This window comes from Ascaphus truei, chromosome 12 (genome assembly GCF_040206685.1).
Source record: "Ascaphus truei isolate aAscTru1 chromosome 12, aAscTru1.hap1, whole genome shotgun sequence".
In the NCBI taxonomy this organism is placed as follows: domain Eukaryota; kingdom Metazoa; phylum Chordata; class Amphibia; order Anura; family Ascaphidae; genus Ascaphus; species Ascaphus truei.
Window position 1 is genome coordinate 49,244,259 of NC_134494.1, and position 27,181 is coordinate 49,271,439.

General features: G+C 44.2%; 1 protein-coding gene across 1 annotated transcript in view; it reads left to right on the forward strand.

The window, feature by feature from the left end:
• Positions 1-27,181, forward strand: part of SLC67A1 (solute carrier family 67 member 1) — a 37,315-nt gene that overhangs the window by 2,197 nt on the left and 7,937 nt on the right. Inside the window, exons 2-5 of the mRNA XM_075567653.1 lie at positions 441-573; positions 10,496-10,611; positions 14,111-14,221; positions 15,890-15,990. Of these exons, the coding sequence (XP_075423768.1) occupies positions 449-573; positions 10,496-10,611; positions 14,111-14,221; positions 15,890-15,990 (453 nt within the window). The 5' untranslated portion in view covers positions 441-448. The remainder of the gene's footprint in view (positions 1-440; positions 574-10,495; positions 10,612-14,110; positions 14,222-15,889; positions 15,991-27,181) is intronic.

Sequence of the window (27,181 nt, forward strand, 5' to 3'; positions counted from 1 at the left end):
AGGCTGGCAAGGGTATTATGCACCCTACAGTAGGTTTGCCTTCAGCCTTGTGCCCCTCCCCCCCACCCAATAAACTTTAGGTGAGTATCTCGGGAAGCAGGGGGTCCCAGGAGATAAATTCCCACCCTTGGCAGAACTATACATAATCTTTAACGATGTGTATATACAATGTCAGGTACATCCACATGGTGATGCTATTCTGCTGTTTCACAACTTCATCCAGTTACACCAGGAATCAGCTTCCCAAATCGCTCATTGGCATAAACAAGAAGCAAAGTAATGGTTAACCCCTTTGCAAAGGAATTACAATTATTCTAAAATGCATGTTTTCAAAATTACTGTCAATTTAACAAGGGAATTTTGGGGGGGTTTGATAAACAGACCCCAGTGTTTCTTCTCATGAATTCAGACTCTTAAAATGTGTAATTGTCCATTTGTAGGAGCTCAGATGGTAGTAACAGACCTGACACCAGCCCACGAACGTGCGGATGCTTTAGGAAAGCTTGGCCTTTGCTTTGGATTAGGAATAATTATTGGATCGTCTCTAGGAGGGTCTCTTGCCACACGATTCGGGTGAGTTATAGCACAAAGGCTACTGTATACTACCGGTATTAGTATTGGTGTGAATAGCTACAGAGACTAGAGATTAATATATATATATATATATATATATCCTACCCCCCCCCCCCCCCATGCGTTGGTTACTCATGTAATCTAAGGAGGTAATAGTGAGCAGTGGATAATAGGTTCCACCCTGTGATGACACGTGTAACTACGTGGAAGGGGGTATAAGAGTCAGAGAAAATGTTCTGGAAGATCAGGTTCCAGAAGGAGGGGAGAGTAGGAGCCTCAGTGAGTAGAGGCTGGGAGAAAGTACCCTTTGTAAAGGAGAGATTATGCCCCCCTGCTTATTGTGTTTTAGTTAGGAACAGTGCCTTAACAGTTAGGACCTCTACAATAATAAACAGAAGAGATATGCAGGTTGAAGAAAGGGAATGCAGACATGCCACAGAGAGCTGTCTAGATAGGGCTCTGGGATGTCAGGCGATCAGCCCCACAAGTGGATCTCCATATACAGAGTTAATAGCCCCTGAGAACGTGGTAGTTTCCTGCAGGAGAAAGGAGGGTGATAATAACCTCCCCAGAGCAGGACAGGATCTCAGAGGGGGCCCGAAATAGCAGGATCACATGAACAGAGCTAAGCAAGTACAGCAAGGGGGGCCTAGCCCAATACAGGTAGTCCTGTTAGTAACAAGTGTACAGTATGCACCTCCCAGGAGTGTTAACAGAAAGCACCCAGGTAAGAACTATGTATAAAGTGATAACAGTATGGATGGGAAAAAAGCGCAACCATGTAAATCTTATTGTAAATGTAGATCCAGTGTTTCCAAGCTTGGGAACATGAATAAAGATTGAATTTGTACTATAAAAATTCCTGGCGCCCATCTTTTCAATCGCCAAGCTGACCACATCCAGCACCCTGAGACGAGGCAAATCTGTGCTGATGTTAAACACACAACTACGCTGAAGTAACCTCCCTAGGAGGACGGGCAGGGTGTGTGTGTGTGTGTGTGTGTGTGTGTGTGTGTGTGTGTGTGTGTGTGTGTGTGTGTGTGTGTGTGTGTGTGTGTGTGTGTGTGTGTGTGTGTGTGTGTGTGTGTGTGTGTGTGTGTGTGTGTGTGTGTGTGTGTATATCATGCAAATGAGCACACAGGAGGGTTATTGTCACTTTTTTTACCCACCATATCTTAACTGTGGTGAAACCTATCCCTGCTTCATTTTGCACAGCCAGTATAACCAACCCCACACTGAGGAGACCCATTAAGGTTGAAACAGCTGTCTGTGGGTGTGTTTACTGGCTATGCATCTTAACCCAGGCTGTGCTCAAAAGCTGTGACCATGCAGCAAGCATCAACTTATAGGGGGCCATGTAATATGGTTTTGAAGCAAAAGGTGGCACTGTGTGCTCATTTATATGTCATTTCCCAGAATCCCTTGCTGCAGTGGAAGTGCTGTGTGCTGGGTGACAATGGTGAAAGGCGGGGTTGCAGACCTGTCCAAGACATGCAAATGAGCATACAGTAATATTTCCATTTGCTATAGGCTTTACTGTGGAGGTTTTTTTTTCACTTTTTTTACCCACCATAACTTAACTAATATGATTCATGTGTTTTTTCCTCCACATAACCTCTTCAGTGGAGAAGGTCTCTCTGGGGATCAAACGTCAGTCTATCCGGACAGTGTTACATGGAGCAATAAACACATTAATCATATTTATTTGTCCAGTGCCCATATTGTGACCACTTCTGTGATCTGACATTGTTGTAATTAGCTTTTTACCGTGCGCGGAGTAGACCTGTAAGGCACGATTAGTAAGTGAGTGCGGCTATCTTTCAAATGTGCCTTTATCTTAAACCCTCCCAAAACGCAGCTCAACATGGAAAAAAATGAAATATAAAAATTGCTTCATATTAATTTATTCTTAAAAGTGCTAGTCATTCAGATTTCACCTCCTACATATCAACAATGCTATTGTTTTTTTATTTGGTCTTAAGAGGTTTTCCATATTAATAAAAATTAGATATAACAAGGGCGATCAACATAGTCAACCTAAATGCGCCTATTCAATATCGTGAGACTCTGTATCGCACAGTTAACAGTGTATCAAATTCTATTCACATTTCTTCTGCAGATTTGCAGGGCCCTCCAGTATTTACAGAACAAGGCTCTCTGCTTGTTAAAATAGGGATTTAGATGCTCAATACAGACTTGTATGAGATACTTTAAAAGAAAAGTAAACTTCCATCTGAAGTTGCTTCATTCACCGCCAGGTTGATAAATCATTTCTTCTCTGCACTAAGGCAAAGTTGGAAAGCAATTTACATGAAGGAAAGGACTTATTTATCTATAGCATTAGTACGTGTCACCTAAAAGATGAGGAAGCACCTAAGCGTTGTATATACTGTGAAGAGGGTTTCATCTTGAACTGAAGAAAGCCTTCAGATTGTACAAGCAAATGGCCAAGAGATGGCATTAAACTCTAAGACATGCAACCATTTTAAATAAACTATGAGAAACGAATCATTCGAACGAGGCAACATTTGACTTGGACGATGCCTGAAATTGGTAGCAGAGAATATTATAGATAGATGAATATTACTTATAGCAATATGGTCATTTGGATTCCTTTATTGAAGGGGTGTGCACATTAATTATATAAGGGAGATACTTTTTTTCCCCACACCTATAACAATGCGTTGGCCTTCTTGTGCAAATCAGCCTCCACAAGCCACTGACATAACTGGTGTCGCACACACTCGTGGTAGAGAGGTAGAAGTGAGATGTAGGCTGGCTTAACTCTTTGAGTGCCGGAAGGGTAATATGGTTGAGCCTCAAATGCTCGCCCATATTGATCCATGCTGCAAACTCCTTGGGTTCTTGGCGTGCTAAAAACAAAAACAAAAAATTGATTGATTGTATGAGATTGAACATGGCTTGCGGTTATTCATGAGGCGATTACAGGTGGTTAATCAGGGATCTGAAACTGCCTGCTGGGCACAGGTTTGTGTAACGAGGGATGTTTAAGTTGCACGTGTAGGAAAGTGATACTTGGATGTAATAGTGAGGTCACCCAGAAAGGGAGTATGAGCAGAGAGAAACTGACTCATCACAGAGCCCCTCGGGCAAAACAGTAAACGGTGGAAAGTAGAATAAAGAGGAATTATCCAAACAGCCATGAAATGAAGAGTGGAAAAAGTGAAGAAACAGCTTATTACTGATCTACGATGGTGCCAGGTGACACGGATTACAGACGATTTGTGTTTGCAAATCTGCTCACTATTTCTAAAGAAATTGATGCATTTATTGTATTTCTTTTAATCCAGCGAAGATACACAAATCATATTCCAAATCCCCCCCACTCATTTTAGAGATGTACAGGTGAGATCAGTCACACCGCCTGCTGACCAATGACTATAGAGTTTTGACTAGAGATCTGCAAAATTTTCCGAAATGCAGTCACAAAATTGTAAGCGTTTTTTTCCCCTCATTTGATTCCCTCCTTGCTAAACATTGCACTAAGCATCAAAGGGATAATCATCTCACCAAATTAGTAACCTTTTAGCAAAATATCGTTGTCGGACAGTGAGCGAAACATGGTGTGTGTGCAATGTTTATAGTCTCTGCATTTAAAGAATCTAGCGATTGTAGGGAGTTTAGCAAATTAGGATATGAAACACAAAGGAAGAAGGAGCGGCTCAGTGAGTAAAGACACTGACTGGCACTGACTGGCACTGAGTTTGAAGCAGAGGAACTTGGTTCAATTCCCGGTGTCAGCTCCTTGTGACCTTGGGCAAGTCACTTTATCTCCCTGTGCCTCAAACTGATAATGTACCAAATAATAGTGCATCAAATAATAGATTGTAAGCTCCGCAGGGCCTGTGCCTGCAAAATGTCTCTGTAAAGCCAGCAGTGCTATACAAGAACATATTATTATTATTGCAATGCCCATTGACTTAGTGCTTGACGAATCGCAAAGCATATTTCACATGGTTCGCAACTTCACGAGAAAGTTTCGCGCATCTTTGGTTTTTCACATTAAAAAGTGAAAGGCAAGGTGAACGGCTGAGGTTAAAAAGCGGGAGGACAATATGAGATAACCTGCAGCACGGCGCTCATTAATGGCCTGGCATTTTCCAAGGAGTTTAAAAGAATATTAAAAGTGAGAAAATGTCATTTTTTGAGACTTTTGTGGCATCTCCTACAAGAATATCTTGAGAGAAGTTTGATGTGTGGAGAGAAAATGGGTCATTGGGATTGTAGAGTATTGTAGTTCTACCGTAACAAAGAAACTTTCTTCTTTCAGCCAGATAAAAATGCATCTCTGTAGAAATCAAAATGTTTTCCTGTTTCTAACTCAGGGAGTCTGGCATTAAGCTCATCATTGGCTGTCCCTTAATCCTTGTGAAACTTGATCTTAAAGTTAACTCTTCTCAGAAACATAGGTTTGTTCAATTCTGCCGGCTACAAAACTGCGGCAAAACCAGTGCAGGAAAACAGCATAATATAGAGAAACTAGACCCCTTTGAAAGCAATGTTCATTTTGTAATTGTTTTGCTGCAGTTTTGAAGCCAGAAGACTTCAGTAAATAACCCCCAGTAAAAAACATAATGGTATATATTAATCACAAGGACACCCTAATCTGCGCACTTTTCGGGAAACACCATATTAGATCCTAGATCCTTGTGTCCCAAATCTTTTTCTACACTTCATTATCTATATGCAATAATAGCCACTACTGTTTCTTTCCTACTCTCATGGGCAACTAACATCAGCATTTACTAAAGTGTTCCCGATTGACTGAAGATATAGGCCAGATTGTAACATTTGGGATGGTTGTTCTATAAGCTTCAACAACTGCAGATGGGGAATAACCACATATATTAAAAGGGATGCCCCAGCCATTACAGATTTGAGATCTCATCCTGGATGAATACTTTGGGTTCGGCACCATGTCCGTTGGCGGTTGGCCACCCTAACCCAAAGAGAGGGCCTCACAGTTCTGCACCACTGGATGATACTTGTGTCACGGGAGCCCAGAATTCTTTCACAGGATCAAGCACCAGACATTACACAGAGATAAAATTAAAGGTATTTATTCTGGCCAGAACCAGCAGACCCAACAGAATATCACCAAAACAGAGCTATACTTACAACCAAGGGAATACAGGGGGAGTCCTGGGTGTTGTAGGTGCCCAGCACCACCAAAATGGCTTACCCAGTGCAGCTTCCACTCCTGTAGGGATTCGGATCCTCCAGGCATCGGTATATGCAAGTTGCAGCAGAGCAACTTCAAATATCCTGTTCGGAATAGATTGCAGCCTCAGTTTGGGGTGTCTCTGGCATAACCTCAGAGCACACCACTTAGTCCACCTGCACGCCATGCCAAGAATGAGCTGTGGAACTCACATTGGCTGCTTCTTTTCTAGTTTCCCTGTCTCCATAAGAAAGCATGGACAATGAGGTCACAACCAATCACAGCACAGATGCTCTGTGTGGGACCAATCACAGCTTGAGGGCTCACCTGTGTTGACCAATCCGGGCTGGGCGTGTGAACGAGGGGCTGAGGCAAGGTGAGCGGGAATTACAAACTGACCATTGAGAACAGCGCCTACCTACAATGTCGGTTTGCTACCTAGTGATGAGATAGGTGCCTCGCTGTCTGGGTAAGACAATGGCTCTGCTTATCGGAGAAACGTCTCAGAGGTAGGAGGACAGCCCATCACCTCACTCTCCTTTGTCCTCAAACCCCCTGGTGGAACCAGCAGAACTCGGATCCCTTGTTGTGCAGGCTGGGTAAGTGTATTACCACCATAGTACTCCAAGGGAACAAAAAACACACTACACAGTTTAACACAGCACATTACACATGAAATGAAGTGTTTCCTTTAAATGAACTCACTTCAATATATAGGATTTTGGCCAAATGAGCCACAAGCAGAGGGATGTGCGGGGTACTCCTGCATATCCACGAGACGGGTAGGGGCAATGGTTGCGCTTAACCTTCATTAATAAGAGCCGCATTGCCCCTACTGTCACAACCATCACATGGTTCCCATCTTTGATCCACATGCTAATTCTCTGTGTTATGATATTTTAGCTGCAACAGTCCAACATTGTTGCTGGTGGCTCTGTCCACAAGTGCACATGACAGAAGTTATTATTCTGCGGACAATTCATTGCCCACAAGGCAGCATTTTCTTGTTCCTCTGAAGAATAGAACGCTTATTTTGTCATGCCCAAAGAATGTCATTCCATTTGCCTTCCCACACTGCGTTATTTTAGGTTACCAGGCTGTATTATAATTTCTATTAATATTTCATATTTGGAGGTTGTTTACTAGAATTGTGTTGGAAAAAATACATCGTAAAATGTCAGTTGTCCATTTTACAAATTATTATCTCACCAAGGTATAAAGAAACGCAAAGATATGTGAAGTTACAGCAGCTTTGCAGACAGTTTGATTTTTCCTTGCATATTAATAATTATTTTTGTATTTTATACATTATCCTTATCAAGTAACCAGACTGTGATGCATTCGACTGAAATAAAATTTAGCAGACCATTGCTTTATAGATTATTTTTCTTGTTTCCTTTACAGTAATGGAATTATTCACTCGAGAAGCATGTCCAATGGACTGACAATGCTTTTCATTCTGCTCATTTCAATCACTTTTCCACACACACTGGTATTTTTCTCCATACAATAATCAAAGCATACGGGATGTCTGTGCTAAATGTCTGTAACAAATGTTTCATTGTCCTCCGCAGAAGAGGTTGTTGTGGGGTGAGGCTCATGCAGTTGGCAAGGATTTTTAGGCTCTATACATCTTCCCAATCACCACCATTGGCGCTCCGCAGCGGTGACGCGTGTACGTAGAAATGGGGAAAGCCTTCTATCAGATTAACCACTTCTGGGTTAAGAGGGCAGCAAAGAACTACAACACTGATAACATGAACCGTTTGGCTGCTGGAGGGGCCTGCATCCCATCCCCATCACGTGACCTCACCTCCAGTCACTGATGACCGGGAACGGAAAAAAAAGGAGTCTTCCTCTTCTGGTTCTCTGCCGGCAAGATCGCGTTCTGCGCTTACGCAATCTCCCCTAGAAAATGAGCAGAGAGCCCATGAGGTAGCCACTGCGTCATGGGGCCCATGGAGAGTCAGATCTCGTGGTGTGGTGGCTACGGCATAGGACATTCAAAGGAGTAAAGAAGCAACCTCCCCTCAGAAGCATCTATGTTTAACTCATATGGTGTTAGTATCTGGCCTCCTGAGCAGGTCTCTCTCTGGTGCTACATTTCTAGCTTCTGAAATTACCAGGCTTTGAGGAGAGCTTCATTTTAACCTCCCGGACACTTTGAAACAGCTTTGGAAAGGGCAAGGAGATATCTATTCAACTAAAACATTACATGCAACAACAACAAAATGGGGGATCCGCACAGATTGCTGTTTTAAACCCTCCAAGGTTGCAGCTCAGCATTTTAACACACAATAAAAACTGCTTCATAATAATTTCGGGGAAAAAAATAAATAAAGCTCCAAACATTAAACTAAATATTTTTTGATATATGGAAAGGTTCATTTTCCAAGTTACAAGGGTATAAAAAGTTCAATTTAACTAATATTTAGGGGTTTGTGACATACCCCTAATATTTACGGGCTTTTTCCATAGAGAAGCTGCATATTTTGTTGAGGGAGAATAAGTATTATTATGATCTTCGATTTGTGCGGCGCGGACATTTTCCGCCACGCGGTGCAATGTGGGAGGGAGGACAGTAACATTGAACGACAAAAAGACTACAGTACATACATGTTAAGGCAAACTGAGGCCATAGGAAGGAGGTCCCTGCCCCGAGGAGCTTGCAATTACATATGCTGTGAAGACGTTCAGCTACATTCAGAGGAACGGGGCTCACATCTTCTCCAGCATGGGGGCATGTTCGATATGGAATATTCTGTAGGTTCTCCTGTCGGTATTCCCTATGGTCTCTGGCAGTGATGCTAAATTCCAGTCCTCAAGGCTCCCCAACAGGTCAGGTTTTAAGAATATCCCAGCTTCAGCACAGGTAGTGCAGTCTTCAGCCGAGCCACTGATTTAGCCACCTGTGCTGGAGTTGGGATGTCCTTAACACCTGACTTGTTGGCGGGGTCTTGACTAGTAGGGTTGCCACATGTCCAGCATTGAACGGACTGTATTAAAAAAAAATGAAAGTTAATACTGGACATGTATGTGTCTGGTATCACCTTTCTGGACAAAGTGACCTGACCGGTTTGGGGGGCGGTGGGCTTTCCCCAAGCAAGGAGAGAGCAGGGCTTTTGCTAGGGGTATGGGCAGCTTCTTCCATCCCGATTGGCTTCTGCTGAGTAATGCAGCCAATCAGGATGGAGGAAGCCTGGGGATGGGGCCAAGGAGAAGAGGAAATAGCATGGATTTGTGAGAGGTGAGAAGTGTGTGTGTGTCTGTGTGTGTGTGTGTGTGTGTCTCGAGCGTGTTGCACCTTTCACCATTGTGTCCAGTATTTTTGGAGAAGCCATCTGTCAACCCTAGTCTTGAGGACTGGAATGGGGCACCACTGATCTATGGGGCAATGTCACTGATGAAACTGTCTCTCTTGGGCTCTTATTCACTATGCTGTGAAGTTGCCTCCCTGCACTGGAGAAGATTTCAGTTCTTTATGGACCCCTCCCTCTCCGTCCTTCTTTGAAGCTATTAATGTTATTTGCTGTGACAACCGCCGACAGAAGTGAGTTCAAGAGGTTATATGTGATATATATATATATATATACATACACCCACATATATACACACACACACAAACACATGCATAAAAATATATATATGTAGATGTAGAGGTATAGGTACCGTGTTAGACGAGCTTAAGAATCAAAAATAAATAGACGATATCGTTCTGTGGCTAACGAAATGCTTTTATTTGTGCGAGCTTTCGAGATACACTGATCTCTTCCAGCGCTGTTACAATGAATGAAACCAAAAAAGGGTTGTTACTTTAAAACAGCGCATTGATGTAGAGGTATCTGTACCGTGTTTTTTATATATATATGTATATATATATATATATAATCATTTCTCCGGGCCCTTGTAATGTGAGTATGTGTGTGGGTTAATTCCAATATTATCTTGATACATAGACACCTTTCTGTTTTACATTTTTATACTCCAGAGATATCAACTTGTGTTTTTAAAGCTGCGATCCCATCTGCTCAAAAAGAAAATGGTTTTTCGTCCTTTTTCCCCCCCCTTTTTTTTTTTACTGTATTGGAGGCAGAAGGTTTTCTGGAGCAGAATTGTGTTATTTTCAGCTCAGAGGATCCACCCTCCTCCCTGTTCCTGAGATACTTACAGATGTAGTTACCAGTGTTTCTGCTCCCTCTGGGCAAACAAAATGGCTGTCAAATCTTGCACGTCTTGCTGGCCAATAGGAAGCCTCATTGTCATTGTTTGCCGCTTCCTATTGGATGGTCAGAAAACACTGGTAACTAAACTGGTAAGAATTCCCCTATTCAAATGGTGTAACAAAAAATAGTTTCCGCTGGGTTGCTGCGTTAACCCTTTCAGTGCTTGGGGTCGTGGCACTTCCCCATCATGTGACCTCTCTTTGGAGCGATCAAGTGATAACTTCACTGATGTGACAGGGGCGGGACTCCGTGTGGTACGCGATCGATGGCGCACAGCCCCCCCAAAAAAAATCGAGCCCACGGGGTGGCACTTTTTCTTGGGGTACATCGTACGTCATTATGGCACTGAATGGGTTAAGGGTGTTCTGAAGTGTATACAATGGCTGCCATTCTCCCTCCTAGAAAAAAATGCTGATTAAATGGGCATTCTGTGACAAGGGAGATACAAAACAGTGGCCCGAGCGTGATTAATATTGCTTTGACTTGTATTTTTCTTGCATATTCTCTTTCCCAACAGGCTTTACACCCCCACCTGCGTTGCACTGATAGCAAGTCTTCTAAGCACGGTCATCGTGCTGGTGTACATACCTGCGCCAACCAAAACACGGCAAGATGGGCCGGCATCGGAACAAAGTAAGATACGGTTGCACTATTTTAATGCCAGTAAGTTTCTGCATCCAAGAGTTTTTTTCCCCCTTAAGCAGCTCAACGAAAAAGTTCGTTTAGATCCGAAAGTTTGCAACTTGTTTGCTTAATGCTAAAAAGGCAGTGGGCACGTCTGATTCATTTTTGATTACTTTGGCTTTTGAAATTCGCTTGAACTACATTAAATATATTTACAAAAATATACATTTTGACAGTCGCGAGGGACGCTATTTTAAAGCAAAGTAGCGAATTTTGAACAATTTGAGCAGTTTTGCTCAAACTTTTGGCCCTGGAACCGTAGTTCGATGTAAACTTTCGATGGTTTTTCTGAACTTTTTGGGGGCAATTTGATTAACACGGCAGTGGAGCAAATCTCGACAGGTAGGCACAGAAATGTGATGCTAAATACATACGAGGAATATATGACTCATAGCAAAGACAAACCGAGCCAGCCCATTTAATTCAGTTTGTTCTTATACAGACACAACATGTATCTATTTAGCAGGTACACTACACTACATGTTTATTGGGTCCTGTTGAACCAGCTGTACATATTAAACAGAACATTTTTCATGTGTGGACAGCTGCATAAGTTTGAAGAGTTCCAGAGAAATGGCTTGGCAGCAGCGCAGCCCACAGGAGCTACAGGGATACCTATTTTTAAGGACAAAATGTTGGAGACTCTAACACAATAATGTACAATATTCTTTTATTCTCACTGCAGAGAGAAATGAGAATAAAGGGTATATGGGTGGTAGTTTGGGTGATACAATAGGTTACTGCTTGAGAGATTTCATTTGGAAGCTGTGCATCGCTTTGCTTACACGGCTGAGAATATGGGCACATACATTGAGGTCACCAATTGCATATAGAAGTATTTCTATGTAATCTCTCTTCCTTTGTACTCTTGCTATATTACCCCTCTCTTCCTGCGAAGGAGCTTGAAAGGACTCCCTTTAAATTCCAAAAATATTAGCCATCACCACACCCTTATTAGCTCATTTTCATATCCGATTTCAGATCACAATGTCTCCTTATTACAAGAGACAAACCACAATATCTGCAGCCAAAAATGCCTCAAAGTCGATACAAAAGTACAAATGCGATCATAGTACATTCTGTAATAGACAAACCACCTAATATGCAGCTGTAATGCCATTACTATTCTATTGTCTGCATTGTTTGTATATTATTTGTGTAATACTTTTGTAGCCCCTCTTCCCGGGGCCAATCGCAGATTGGGCCCCCCCCTCTGTACTAGGGTCTGGCTACGTGTGTCTGGATGGTGCATACCTGTAGGTAACAGAAGGGCCTGAGTCTCCCGCAATGGTATGGGGGATGACAGGACCAGGTTTCTGGGGCGAATGCCTCTGTTCTTTACTCAGGGGTGCAACACCTCCATCTCTGTTAAGCCCCAGGGATATGGGGTGGAACCCTTACAGAGAGTTCCCCTCTCAGGGACGAGAGATTCCAGTCTCAGACAGTCAGGTACAGCTTGTCCCCCTCCTCCAGACTGCTCTCCCTCAGGATGGTATCTCCTCTCCCTGCCTCCACCCCAAGCCACGGGCCCTCAGTGTGGGGCTAGCTCTTCCCTCACACCCTAAACAGGGTGAGAGGAATTGGTCCACCTATAGCTCACTAGGCCCTACTCCTCAGGATGCCTAGCTAGCTCACATACTCTGACTGTCCAGTCAGACACTCCGACACGAACTTAACAGGACTGAACCCAGGACTGAACTACTGTCACTGACAGGAACAGGCACACTCTAAATAGAGACAGCCCTCCCCTTCATGACATCAGCAGGTACCGCCCTGGTGTCTATGCCTTCCACACAGGGTCAGGTGACCTACTTCCACCACTCAGAGCAGGGCTTGATGTGGGGGAAACCCATGATAACTACTGGCAGCCTGCCCTTACCAGGGCTTATACCAGTAAGAGGAAAGACATATAGCCCTATTTCTTACCAGGGCTACACTTTCAAAATGAGTTATTTATCGCTATGTATCTTGCAGGTAGAATATACAAATACATTCTTAATGGATGGGGTTGTACTTACGTTCACCACAATTTCTCGACTTCTCTCCTTTAACACGTCACATTAACCAGTCAACAACAAAAAAACACATTGTTGCATTCATTTGATTGATTAATCAATTATTACTGCGACTAATAATGCTATTAAGTTTTAAAAAAAAATGATGCTTCTAAACCAGATAGACCATGTATTTAGGTGTGATGTATCACAAAGTGGAACTAGAAGTTTGGTTGGATGCATTGCTATATTGTGTGCTTGCCTTTGCATCAAATGTAAGAGAGAGATAAATACGTGACGGATTTTTGTTGATGACAAGACAAGATAAGAGAGATGCGCAGAGTCGCAATATTTGATACAATTCATTCTAATCTGTGCGTCATGTAACTGTTCCCTAACTCCTCCTACTGATCCAAATCGCAGACTGGTGCACACAGGCCAAAACGTTGAACAAATTGTCCAACACATGGACACACAGAGATGAAAGCTGAAAATGATGTAATTCGGGCCAATTTTGCCCCATATTTGCTTGGACATCTCAAACCCCCTCCCCTCCCTCCGCCCCTTTCCCCTCCCTCCGCCCCTTTCCCCTCCCCCCCCAGCGGCCCTGCCGGTCCAAGGACTCCCCAGTTCCCTCCTCTGTTTGGAACAAAAATGTGTTTGTGATGCGTCAAAATCGGTCAGAATTCCTCCATGACATATGTGAATAATACTGGATAACATGAGAAAGTCCATGAATGATGTGGTAATTTGTCAGGTAAGGGCTAGGAGTCTAGTGAGGTCCACTTGACCATCACAGAAAGAAACCCCATGACGGCCCCTCCTAGTAACCAATAGGACGTAATAACAGGCACCGGTAACCATATACATATATGTGGGGGCACTATGGCCCTTTACCTTGGTGCTAGCAGGACTCCTCGATATCCAGGGCGTGCTGTTCATCCAGGTAAGTATGCAGCAAGAAGAAGGGTATAGATGTGTAGCACTGCCGCAATTTCCAGCTCCCAGTGAAACCGGAAAAATGATGAGGTAAGCTTTCAATTGAACAACAGGTCAGGTTTTATTGCAGGGTGGTGCAGCAAGGGGACAACGGAGCAACACTAACGCGTGCTACACATCTATACCCTTCTTCTCCCTCCTCTGTTTGGGCAGAAGTTGGATCCCGGCACTGACAGGGGGGAGGGAGAGTATTGCAGGCGATCAGGGGGCTGGAGAACCGCAGCACCAGCCCACCGGCCCACTGCAACACCGACAAACTGGGGCAGACTGATAGGGCAACCCGCCCATGCCCCCCTCCACCCTTGGTCCTGTCCTGGTCACTTTGCTATTAACATTTTAGTGATAATCTGTGTTGGGCCACATTGCATATTAGACGGAAAATGCAGATCCATGTTACCTTGAATTAGTACAAAATAAATGTGAAACATAATTAAATACCATCATTTTGTTTATAGATGCGTCAAAATCCTCCAGTGTGTTTAGCGTCAGTGAACTGATGCGGTTGCTAAAATATCCGGGTGTGACGGCAATTTTCGTCATAAAGGTACTTTCAGGATTTCCAACAGGTAACTACTAACGGCGATGTATTAACATAAAAAGTGTGAATAAAAGTTTGTTATTAAAGCAGCAAAACGACATTCCCCCATATTTATATTTGTATATAGTGTGTGTGTGTGTGTGTGTGTGTGTGTGTGTGTGTGTGTGTGTGTGTGTGTGTGTGTGTGTGTGTGTGTGTGTGTGTGTGTGTGTGTGTGTGTGTGTGTGTGTGTGTGTGTGTGTGTGTGTGTGTGTGTGTGTTTTTACCTAAGCGGGTAATCGTTTGGTGCTCCTGTTATAAATCTGTACAAATCCTGATTGTGTGACTAACGTAATGGCTGCCTTTCACTTTCAATCAGTCCTTCAGTTAGTGTAACTCAGCAGCTACAATGTATCCTGATATTACTAGGTAATATTGACTATTGTTACAGTATGCAGCTGAAACGGCTGGGAACATTGGCAACACATTATCACAAACAGCAAAGTGTTGCAAAGATCTCTCACTGCTGGGGAGGTGGGCTAAGGCCGAGGCCCCGCTGCCTCAGTCAGTGCACCAGCACTGCATGCAGGGGGCGCGTTGAGAGGCAATTGACCGCTACCTGCGGTCTGTAGGGAGCTGGAGCGGGGGGGCGTGGTTTGAGCGGAGGGCTGCAGCGGGGGTGTCCCGGGCTGCAAGAGGGTGCAGCGAGCCCCCACACATGTCCTCTGATGCTTGCTCTCTGTGCTGTCCTCCCACCCCCCCCCCCCGGTCGGTCCATCCCCCCACACACAACACATATGCACATACACACACACACACACTCCCCCCCCCCTACCTTTTGGAGGTGGGGAAGCTCTGACACTCCAATTGTAAGATGTAAATAAAAAGGCAGTGGTCGTATTGGTGTTAAAATAATAGTGTAAAGATACTCAATACGCACTACTACTATCACACAGCTACTACTACAGATATTATTTACTCCACAAAATAAGCATCTCTCTGATTTTGTTTATTATCAGTGGCTCCGGGGCAGTTGACAGGGGTGGGGAGATGGTGGGGTAAAGGAGACATATGTCCCAGGCCTGACGACAGAAGAGTGCCCGTCCAGCCAATCACAGAAATTAGGCTGGTCTAACCTGAAGTTAAACCCAACTTCCGTGATTGGCCACCTGGGCCCCTTCTTCTGGTGGCCCTTCCCCCTCCACCCCACTCGACAAAGTGTCCCCCAACCTCATCCCCATCCTCCACAAACTGATCACACAACAACCTGGGAAGGATGTATATCCAGGGGGTCATCTGATTATTTGGAGTCAGGAAAGAATTTATTTCCCCCCTTATGAGATATCATTGGATGATATGTCACTGGGGTTTGTTTGCCTTCCTCTGGATCAATATACTGTAAGTACGGATATAGGATAAAGTATTTGTCGTCTAAATGTAACATAGGTTGAACTTGATGGAAGTATGTCTTTTTTCAACCTCATCTACTATGTAACTGTGTAACTGTGTAACTGTGTAACTGTGTAACTGTGTAACTATGTAACCTTGTTGGTGGCCCTATGAGGCTTAATAGACATTCTTCCTGTTTGAAGTAATTGTCCATTGAAGCACCCGCACTGTATGCCACTGATTTCAGTCATTGGACGTTTTACATCTATAGATCATAATGGTGATTGCCAGTGAGTGTCCTCTGTTGAAACTCTTTATGTTTTCTCAGGCGTATTCATGTTAATGTTCTCGGTCATCTCTATCCATTATTTTGGGTTGGAGGCAGCAACTGTGGGATATTTGATGTCGTATCTCGGCATCCTCCAAATGGTAAGAAAACCCAACATTCAGAAAATAATTGCCTATAACTCCGCTAACTCACATGTTGGTTTTTTTTTTGTCTTTCTATTCAGTTGATGAGTGGAGAGAAATTCACTTTCTTACCAATATTAAAATATTATAACTAACATCTGTAACTGGGGCAAGAATCCCCCCCACCAAAATTATCACAGAAAATGAATCATGAGATATTTTCCTATAATACAAACTGGTGCAATTATTAGGCATGGGCTTTAACCCCAAGTTCTGCAGGCAGGAGACTTTAGCTAGTAACAGGGCTGCCAACAGGGGGGGTCTGCCGGTGTTGGCGTCCCGGGCCCCATGAGACAGGGGGCCCGGCTGCCTTGGGCCCCTGCACGGCCGCGCCCGTTATATTTTTTAAAAAAAGGTCTGGAAAAAAAAATGCCGATGATTCCCCGGGTACATGCGCAGAGCCGAGGTCCCGGCGCGCATGCGCAGGGAAGCAGGGTGTCCGGCCTGCTGCCTGTAGGCCCACTCCCCCCCCCGCATCCGTTGGGATGGAGGGGAAGCGCCATTGCAAGCCCGCGCCAACCCAGCTTCCCCCCCGCGCGCCAACACAGCTTTCCCTGCGTGCTCCTCTTGCAGCAGCCACGGAATTAGCCCACCAGTCTTTTTTTGTGGTAGGTGCGCTATGGGTTGGGAGGGGGGGGGGGCTGCTCCTTTCATTTGTCCTGGGCCCCATGATTTCTGTTGGCGGCCCTGGCTAGTAACCGCAATTCATGAATGACCCAATTACTGTGGTTGTTTTGGGGACGGATGATTTAGTCAGAAATGGTCACGGAAAGAATAACAAGAATCCTGTTTACCTTAAACTCTGAGCTTTGTTTGGATTCAAAACACAAAGGCTTAATCACAAAGGAAGTGAACACAGAAGGTTTTGCTAAAAAAAAAACACATCGCTTTGAAGAGTAAATGGCTTATGCACCAACATATTAAAAAATAATTGTGTTGCGTCAACAAAATTGTGCTAAAAATAAATACAAACCTTAAAATATGTGCGTCGTATGTATGAAGACTTTATATGTATAACGCATAACTCGTGGCTTGAAATAATTTTTGGTGCTGGTTTAATACCTGATGTCTTAATATTAGTATATTTCTATTATTAGTGTAATATTATTTATAATAGCCATACTGTGAAAATAATACATAGTGTAACCCAGGGGTGCGCAAAGTTTTTTGGCTGCGCCCCCGCTGTCTCGGTCCCTGTGCTCACGACTCCCCTTGCCCCCTCCCGAGTGACCCAGCGTCAAATGACGGCGAGGGTCACGTGACATGATGTCACGTGACCCCGCAGCTTCATTTGACGCGCATTGGCATGACGACACGGCACGTCACGTGACCCCACGGCATCATTTGACACTGCGTTGTCATGGCGACGTGAGCAGAAGCCGGCTGTAAGTACAGCTTGCAGAGGCATCACGCGGTCTCCCGGCATTGAATTTAAATGCCTCGGGGAAGAGCGCGGGGCCTCTGCAACCACCCGCGCACCCCCACAAAATCCCACGCTCCCCAGTTTACGCACCGCTGGTGAAACCTATATAAATTAAACATGTGCTGCGTAAAATACAGTATCGGGTTCATACATCGCAACTTAACACCATTAACAGTCTTTTTATTTACATTTTATTAAGGTTGGTGCTACTTGTTAGCACGAACATTGATGCACAAAAAATGTCCAAATGTGGTCTTAGTATATAGGTCCCACAGCGCTGCTGGTCTCATTGCAAGGTGTGACCTTCTTTCTGCCAGTACATGAACACTTGATATGTAAGATCTACCTGGAGTCCAAATATATCTTACAGAAACATTGATTTTTACCTTTGGTGCAACATAACATTTTGTCAGTGTGTGTGTGTGTGTGTGTGTGTGTGTGTGTGTGTGTGTGTGTGTGTGTGTGTGTGTGTGTGTGTGTGTGTGTGTGTGTGTGTGTGTGTGTGTGTGTGTGTGTGTGTGTGTGTGTATTCTCTATATAATATTATATTGGATAAAAGTCAGCACTCTCAAATTTATAAAATGTTATGCTGACACACATACACCTATAAACCATCAATTTATGATAATCTCATTTTCAAGGGGAAAATCTCCGTAATGTATTATTTCCCTGAAGCAAGGAGCTCAGATAGCATTATGTGTGTTCAGAAATATTTTCGCCCTTGGCAGGTATACATACATATGGGCGGCGCTGGTATTTCTCTGCAAAACTATTTCCTTCCTCTTTTGTTTACTAATGACAGAACAGATTCCTGTAAAGCCTGCACATTCTTTCTTTAATGCTTCAAAGAAGTTCAAATTGCAAAGTTCACCAAAAAGGGAACGAAAAAAATTAAGTGATTTCATTTCTGGAGGACAAATTGCTTACAAATTTCCACATTACAACTTCTCCGTTCTAACCCTACTTTTTCTAATGCATATTTAAAATATTATTTGCAGACCTGCCTAAGACATGCAGATGAGCATACAGTTGTATTTGCATATATATATATATATATATATATATATATACATATATATATATATATATATATATATACACACACACACGGTCCCCTGTGAGCTTATGCTTGCTGCATTGTTCAGCTTTTGAGCACAGCCAGGGTTAAGATGCATAGCCAGTCAACACACCCACAGACAGCTGTTTCGACCTTAATGGGTATCCTCAGTGTCGGGTTGGTTATACTGGCTGTGCAAAATGAAGCTTATGATAGGTTTCACCACACTCAGTTAAGTTATGGTGGGTAAAAGACGTGACAAAAACCCTCCACAGTAAAGCATATAGCAAATGGAAATATTATATATGTAGCCAGGTTCTCCCTCTGAGGTGTGACCCGCCCCTTGCTGTGTACCTCCACGCGGTTGGCAGAGTTGCAGCCGGTTGCCGGGGGCGTGCAAGTGCACGCTTTCAGGAGCTCTTCGGCAGGGGTTGTGCGGTGGGGGGAGGCTGGTGTGCGCAGGGATGGCGATTGCGTCGCCGGGGGCTCCGGTGGTTGCGGAGGGCGTCGCCATCTTGAGAGAGCTTGCACATGTGCAGTTGAGCGGCAGCGGGCATTCTAGGTTGCGCATGTGCAGTGGAAATGCGCGTGAACGCTAGCCAATCAGGGAAGGCTCTTGGAAGGGACTACAAGTCCCATGAGCCTTAGAAGTGTCCCACCTGACACCACGGAGTGAATAGGAGCTTGATAAGTGCTGCAGGAAGGATTAGGAAGTGTGTCACATGGAGCATGCAGGCAGAGTGTGACAGGGAGAGGTAGGGGACAGAGGGTCCGTGCAGAGGGCAAGTAAGCCTCTGCACTAGGCCAGCAAATACCCCCTCTAGGCCCAAGATAGGCTCTAAGTCAACTCTAGCTTGTGGCTGCTATAGGTACAGGCCCTAGCATAGGGAACGGATCCCTGTAGTATCTAGATATAATTAGGGACACAGCAGACGCTGAAACCCCTGAAGAGAGGTTTGGGATCAGGGCTCACTGAAGAGATTACAGAGACATTGCCTTGGTGGGATCACCCTGACGCCGTCGGTGTAGGAGAGAGGATCAGCGGATCCTTTGTGAAGTCTCATCAGACCGGGTGCTGCAGTGCCCGGCAGGTTAACGTCAACAAGTGCACCAACATACCGGTATATACCCCGGCACTGATCGCGCCCATAAGGGTGGGTTCTTTGGGGACACTGTGGGACTAGTGGCCAAGGGACTTAACATACTGTGGTACTATTGGGGACTCTGTGTGAGGCACACAGTATTCTGCACACGGTGTGGGACACAATGGTGGGTATCATTTTTTGAATCTTATCCATAAGGGGTATTTACCTAATTTAAGACCTGCTAAGGAACAGATGATTGTTATTATGTCCTGATATGTAAAACCATAGAATTCAAAGAGGGTGTACTTTCTTTTTCACACCACTATATACATATACATATGTAGAAAGAATATATATACATATATATATACACCACTGTATACATATACATATATAGAAAGAATATATATACATATATATACACCACTGTATACATATACATATATAGAAAGAATATATATACATATATATATATACACCACTGTATACATATACATATACTGTATAGAAAGAATATATATACATATATATATATATACACCACTGTATACATATACATATATAGAAAGAATATATATACATATATATATATACACCACTGTATACATATACATATATAGAAAGAATATATATACATATATATATACATATACTGTATACATATACATATAGAGAAAGAAGACACACAGCACACCAGGTATAAGTATCCAAGTAGATATTTCAAAACACACACAATGTGTATAAGTAACTCACCTTAAGAAACATAAAAGTGCGCGCGGCTGATCTTCCAGCAAGGGAATGAGTCCGTAAATGAAATACAGGCAGCGCACAAACCGCGTCATGGCGTGTAGTCTAAAAATCCAATGTTTCGGTCCCTACATCAAGATCGTCATCAGGGATACTGGTGCAGGGAGAGAAGCATTGGATTTTCGGATCATAATACACTGTTTTTTTTCCACTTACCCGTGATTTTCTGCTCCTTTTGATGCTCCAGCCCTTGGAATAGGGTAATGTATAATATATGTGATTGCTATGCACCGTGCACTTGCCAATACATGGCAAATATTTATACGTGTGTGTGTGTGTGTGTGTGTGTACGTACGGGAGATGTGGCAGCTACCTGGTGTGCTCTGATGCTGTTAGCTCACCTGTGATCTTACAGGAGGTCTGAGGGCTCCGCTGGTGGTGTTTGGGAGCAGCAACAGGACAGGATTTTTCTTCTCCAGATAGACACAGAGACTCGTAATGGTACAACTGGTCTTTATTCCTCTTCCACATTCCCTGGAGCAGACCCCAGGAGCTTGAGGCCCCAAGAGTCCCTCCTCATCTCCCTCACCCCCTGGCAGGGCAAGGGGAATCACTCCCACTCCACTGCGAGAGGAAAACATACACAATTTGGTGGAGTGCCAGCTTTTATACCCAGGGGAGGGGCATGTTACCCTGCCCAATAGAAGGGCAGGTCCAGGTACTGACAGGCATCACACCATCTGCATGTGACCCAATCCGTACCCTCCCCAGGTATGGCACTCCAATCTGCCGGTAGGCCTGCCCCTGGACATTGGTGACATTGTAGCTATCCAGGCTGCAACTGCAAGCTAGGCCCTGTGCAGGAGTTTAACACCAACACTGCCTGTTCCTATCAGGACTTATAGTGTTGAGGCCAGTGGAAAGGCTATAGCCAGGGCCACTAGGCTATATATATATATAGATAGATAGATAGATAGATAGATAGATAGATAGATAGATAGATAGATAGATATAACAATAGTACATAAAACTCAACATTAAACGCTGGGTGGGTGTATGTCAGTGTCTGTTGTTGAGGCCACGCAATCCATGGTATCAAGGCCTGTGTAATGGTGCCGACACACCGTTGGAGCTCTTAACTACGTATTAGTATAGCAGGCCCGTACTTTGCAAAACGCTTCGGTAACACTTTATATGGCTTCCATTGAGATTCCCCTCTGACGGTACGGGTTCCTGCTGCTGATCTCACTTGGATGCTCCACTGGGCCTATTCGCTGCGGTTAACTGCCTTCCCTCCAGCCAACATCTGCTGGCCAAGGTCACCAACAGTCAGTCATGAGATCTCCCGGGCTCGTACAGATCTGCCCCGGCGTGCTCTGCAGCGACTCTTCTAGATCTCCTCCTTAAGTCCTGCCTTTCCAGAGTCCAATCCCATTGGCTGAGGCACTGTCCATCACAAGTCACATACTCCTGCACCACATCCTCCTGCTGGGAGTTGTAGTTTCCTATTGCAGGCAGGGGGCAGTGTATGTGTGTCCGCTGCATACATCTTACCAGGGGTTACATCCTCCCCCTACTAAAGAACTTAATGTCTCATCACTCTTGTCAGAAACATCTTTATCATAACATTCCAACCTAAAAAATGCCTCCTCTCTAGGTATATAATACCACAGGCACTGTGGAACTCATACACATACAGGTTTCACATAAAGCAGCACTAGTGCACCACATTGTTCCACCCTCTTAGGCTCATCCAGGTCTAGTGTCATGTGGATCACCCATTTAGCACACTAACCACTGGGATTTCTGTCAAATCATGACAATCATAGGTCAGACTCATGGGTGGCCGGATCTTCTTTCTGGGGCATGGTGAGTACTCCTGTGGTGCGGCTGTTACACCCCCCCCTCCCCCTCACCTTCTGTTTAGGGGACATATGGGATATAGGTAGCTTTTGCTCAGCTTGCCCTACACTAGGGTAGTGTCCACAGTCGTCTACACCTAGTTCATCTTCAATTTCATCATACTGTCCTTGGGAATTCAAAGGGGTGAATTACTCTCTGCTTCCTGATCCAACTCGGGGATCGTATCTCTGTCTGTGTCTCTTGAACCTGCTGGTCGCATTGGGGAAACCTCTTGTGGAGGATTTCGATCATCAGAGTCCATAATCTCAAACAGGTGGCCTAACATCCTTTCTCCTTTGTAATCCTCAGACTCACTCATCATCACGTTCTTTCGTGTATGGTCTTAAGGAAATAAAGGCTGGACCCTGTCCTCTGTTTAACCGGTCACTCCTAGGCCGGGTAACTACCCCCGGAGTCTCTTCCCTCACAAAGCACCTTACAAGCTGACCTGTTGGCAGTAGGTGGTTCGTATGCAGGTTCTTTGCTGATTCACTTCCCTTTTCAGGCTTCAGTTGGTACACATTTAGCTCCTTTAGTTTCTCTACTATGACATAAGGCTCTGGCTTCCAGCGGTTGGCTATTTTATGCTTGCCAGGTATACCCAGATTTCTGATAAGTTCTGTCATGCACTTGCATGCACCCTTGGCCATGCACCCTTTTTTCATACCGGCCTTTATTTCCCTGGTTAGTGGTGTCAGCTGCCGTAGTAGCATGTTTATATATCTCTTGTAACTGTTTGTTGAGATTGCTCACATATTGCATGTAAGTGGTAGGGGATGTGCTACCTGCAGACCCTCCGAAACCCAAGTCCATTGGCAAACGGGCTCCCCACCCAAACATCAGATAATATGGAGAGTATCCTTTATGTCGTTGCGGGTACAATTATATGCATGCACCAGGTGATGTACATGCTGACTCCACTGTTCTTTGCCCTGGGTATTCAAGGTGCCCATCATGTTTAATAGTGTCCTATTAAACGTCTCTGGTTGGGGGTCTCCCTGTGGATGGTACGGCATTGTTCGGGATTTCTTTATCCCACAAAGGCGTAGAAACTCCTTAATGAGGCGGCTTTCAAAATCTCATCCAGGTCAGAATAGATTCTAGCAGGTAACCCATAAGGAACAAAGCACTGTCCCACAGCACCTTGACGACTGTTATAGCTTGCTGGTACTTGGTTGTGAAGGCCTGGACATACCTGGTGAAGTGGTCAGTGACCACTAGAATACAAGTGGAATACTCCACTTGTTCCAGGTATGGCAGTCATTACACATTCTCACGGCTTTACCTTTCTTTCAGGCCATAACTATGGGTGAAGTGTATGGGCTGCGGTATTCTGAGATTATACCTGCCCCCATAAATTCTTCTAGGTGGTGCCTTGCATCTTCTACATCAGCCAGGGCCAATCTCCTTGACCTTTCTCTAAAGGGGCGGGTATCATGAAGGTGTATCCGGTTCTCCACTCCCTTTGCGCGCCCTATTTCCCACTCATGGGTGAAGAACACTTGAAGCCTTCGAGATAGATAGATATATATATATATATATATATATATATACACACACATTCCTCCATAATCCAGAACCAATGGAACAAAACAGAACCAAATCACAATTAAAGGCAAAACCGAAACTTCAGGAACCCTGAGCACTTATTCTAAAATACTGTCATATCTGTGTGTGTTTAGAGAATCCGTTCCTCTTTATAGAAATGGCAGGTATTGCCTTTGCTTTCACTTGCTATAAACTTCATTGTGAAATACTCTAGATCTTTTCTGGAGAAATGTTTATGCAAATATTCATTATGTATGAACTTTGCTTCATAACTCAGAGCAATAAGGTAAACACAAAGGGAACGGACTTAGTGTAGGGAGTAACACTATATTTGCAAGTTAAAATGAAGATACAAATGACCACTCACATGTAGCCCCCACAGAGAAATACATGGTACGAAGTCCGCCCTCGTGGATACCGGGAAACCGATCGTGGGTGTCGGGTGGAGGCTTCCTGCATCAGCTGCCGCTGCACTCACAGGTGCTTCACTTCCGCGTTCCCCAGCGACGGTGCAGACGCTTCAGGAGACGTCACAGACAATGAAGTCACTCGCCGGTTCCTTCTGGGCTTCACTTGGAATGAAAAACTCTACGCGTTTCGCAAAATCTTTTACTTGAGTTCATTTGTGCCCAGTGTCTAGCAGTGGTAAAAATAGCGCTTAACAGCCAATGAAATTCCCATTAAACATCAGTTGAATATATTAATTACATGCTCCACACATCCATCTGAATCACGCAGGTGGCTACAGGACTGATACAACTGTCAAGTTCTACCTTATCACCACCAAGGGGTACCCAAGAGGGGCCAAACACTGTTAATTACTGGAAAGTGTGAGTAAACACCTGTAAGGTGTTATACTCTATTACCTAGCACACATTATCAATACATTGTTGCACTGTATATTTTTATTTTTCATGTAACGGTTCTCGAGCTCCCCGCATCCCCGAGGGTTCGTCGTGGGTTGCAGCTGATGAGGCACCGGTCATCATTTTTTCAATATTTTGTTCACTGTTTGATTTATGTATATTATCACATTATATCAGCTATTTTAAAATTGCACTTCTTTATTGCACGTTCACTAGCGCCGGGTGATTCTATCTACACTTTCACTTCATAACTCAGGCCTGATTAGTTCACCAGCTGCAGCAGATTTTTCTGCCTTTATCCAGCCCCTGGCAAACGCTGTGAGCATTGTATAGTCTGTGATACTTACCATGCATTCCACAGATTGGCTTTCAAGCCGGGCCGGCGGAAATGCTGAGGCAATGTAGGCATTTGCCATGGGCCGTTACTGCCCAGGGCCAGCAAGCAGAAATGTATCATGTGCTCCCGGGCATGTCACGTCTCACTTATTCTCTGTGATTCTGCGAGTCTCACTGATATTAAACATCAGCGTCTCACAGACTTCAATAGAGTCTCACTGACAAACAAACACTGCTTTTCCATAAAAATGTCATCTTTTGGTCCAGAATCCCCAAATCTCACTGATGCAATCCTTGGAAGTTGACATCTTTGGCTTCTGACAGTGAAGGAGTTAAGTTGTATATCTCTTCCCCTTTTTGCCCCCTTTACCATCCTTGTTAAGACTTCCTGCAAGACTCCTTCCTGTGTGTGGCCCATTGTATTCCAATGAATGTATTGCTGTCAGTGTGTGTGTGTGGCAGTCTGCGTATGCCTGTACCAGTGTCAGCTTGTTCTCTATTATATGCATAGACACTGTCAGTTTCTGGCACTAGCACTATATTTCAATAGCTTTGAACAAGCCCTTTTTTATGACCTAAGTTTGTAAATTGATATCAATTATGAAACAACTTTTTTCTACTTTAACAGTTGAGAAGGTGTTATATATGGTGTTACTGCATTACAACTCAAATATAGAATTAGCCAATTGGACTGCACCACCGGTATTGATTTCTGTGTCTGTCTCTGTAAATGTTCCCCCTTTACAGAAACCTTCCTGGGTCTCAATGCAACACCTGGGCATATTCTGCCCACTTTCTGAACCCTATTTGATAGGCTATGAAGCGGTGTTCTCCTTGCTGCCCAAGGTTTCATCTCCAGCGACCGCGTCACAACTTAATAAATGGAGACCACTCATCCAACACTGTCAAGCGCTCTAGTTCTTAGATTAAATCAAACTATTGTTTCCATGGAAATAAAAAAAATATATATATATATTGTGTGTGTCTAACATGGCACGTTGGGGACTTTTTGGAATACTTAACTAACATGTCTTTCTTCTAAGGATCCCCTGTAATTTAGACACATTTCACAGGCTTTAATAATGTTGCCAGGAATGCTGCTCCCGATTACGTACACGCACTTCCCTTGCCCGAGTGCATTTATAGAACGAAAAAGGGGTTTTCTTTCAGTGCTTTGTCTGAGAGGAGCGGCTCCTTTGATAGATCACATGGACAGCGTTCAGAAGATCTGATTTCCGCGCTGGGTTGGATACTGGCCCGTTTTGCATAATGCAGCAGGTTATAATATCTGCTTGTACTTGTCATGTAGGTGGAGCGCCCCAGCAATTAACTGTAGCTGTTCTGCGCTGCCTCGGATTTTTCTCACGCTTTTTAGTTGGAAAAACCTTAACAAAATGTTGGCCTTGATTGGTCTGCCAGACCCCCTGCTCAGTTTTATATAATGGTGCAGGGCCGGAGGGGGTAGAACTGAGTCAAGCTGTTTTCAGCTCTGGGGAGCCTCCCCTCCCCAAGCTACATACAGGTGATGGTACCACTGTCTGTGCCAGTACCGGGCAAACAAAATGGTAGGTTCAGCCTCCTGCGTCACGCCACCCTATAGGAAGTCGTAATGTCATCAGTTGAGCCTTCCTATTGGCCCACGTGCGGGGGATTTAAAACTCAGAACCTTTCCTGCTATGTATCTCGGGAATCAGGGGGTCCTCGCAGCTGAAAATAACACTGTTTAGGACCTTGAAGCCACTGGCCCACCCTGCCAACACAAACAAAGGGATTGCGGGTGTGGCAGCGGGGTACTGCTGCTGTAAGCAATAGAAAATCTGCTTTCCACCTGAGCACTTTTGAAGCCATGGAACATAGAGATACGAGGTGTGCATTATTATCTCCGGGGTGCAGCTTTAGTGCGAAAAGGACCAAGTTTATCAAGAAAATAAATCCAATTGAATGCATCTTATAAACCCGCTGTATTTTCGTTTTTGTCGTAATAACGCACCAATTTTGCCGCCAGGCATCCTTGGTATATAAACATGTACTGTAGGATTTTGGTAAAATCCCTGCCAGAAATCCAGAGAACGAGTTCTGACTGTTACGCCCGTCTCTGATATTAAGGTATTGAATAGAAATACTACATATGGGCACATAAAACAAACCACGTGTGCTCTCTTGCATCTGCATGGAGATAATCAAA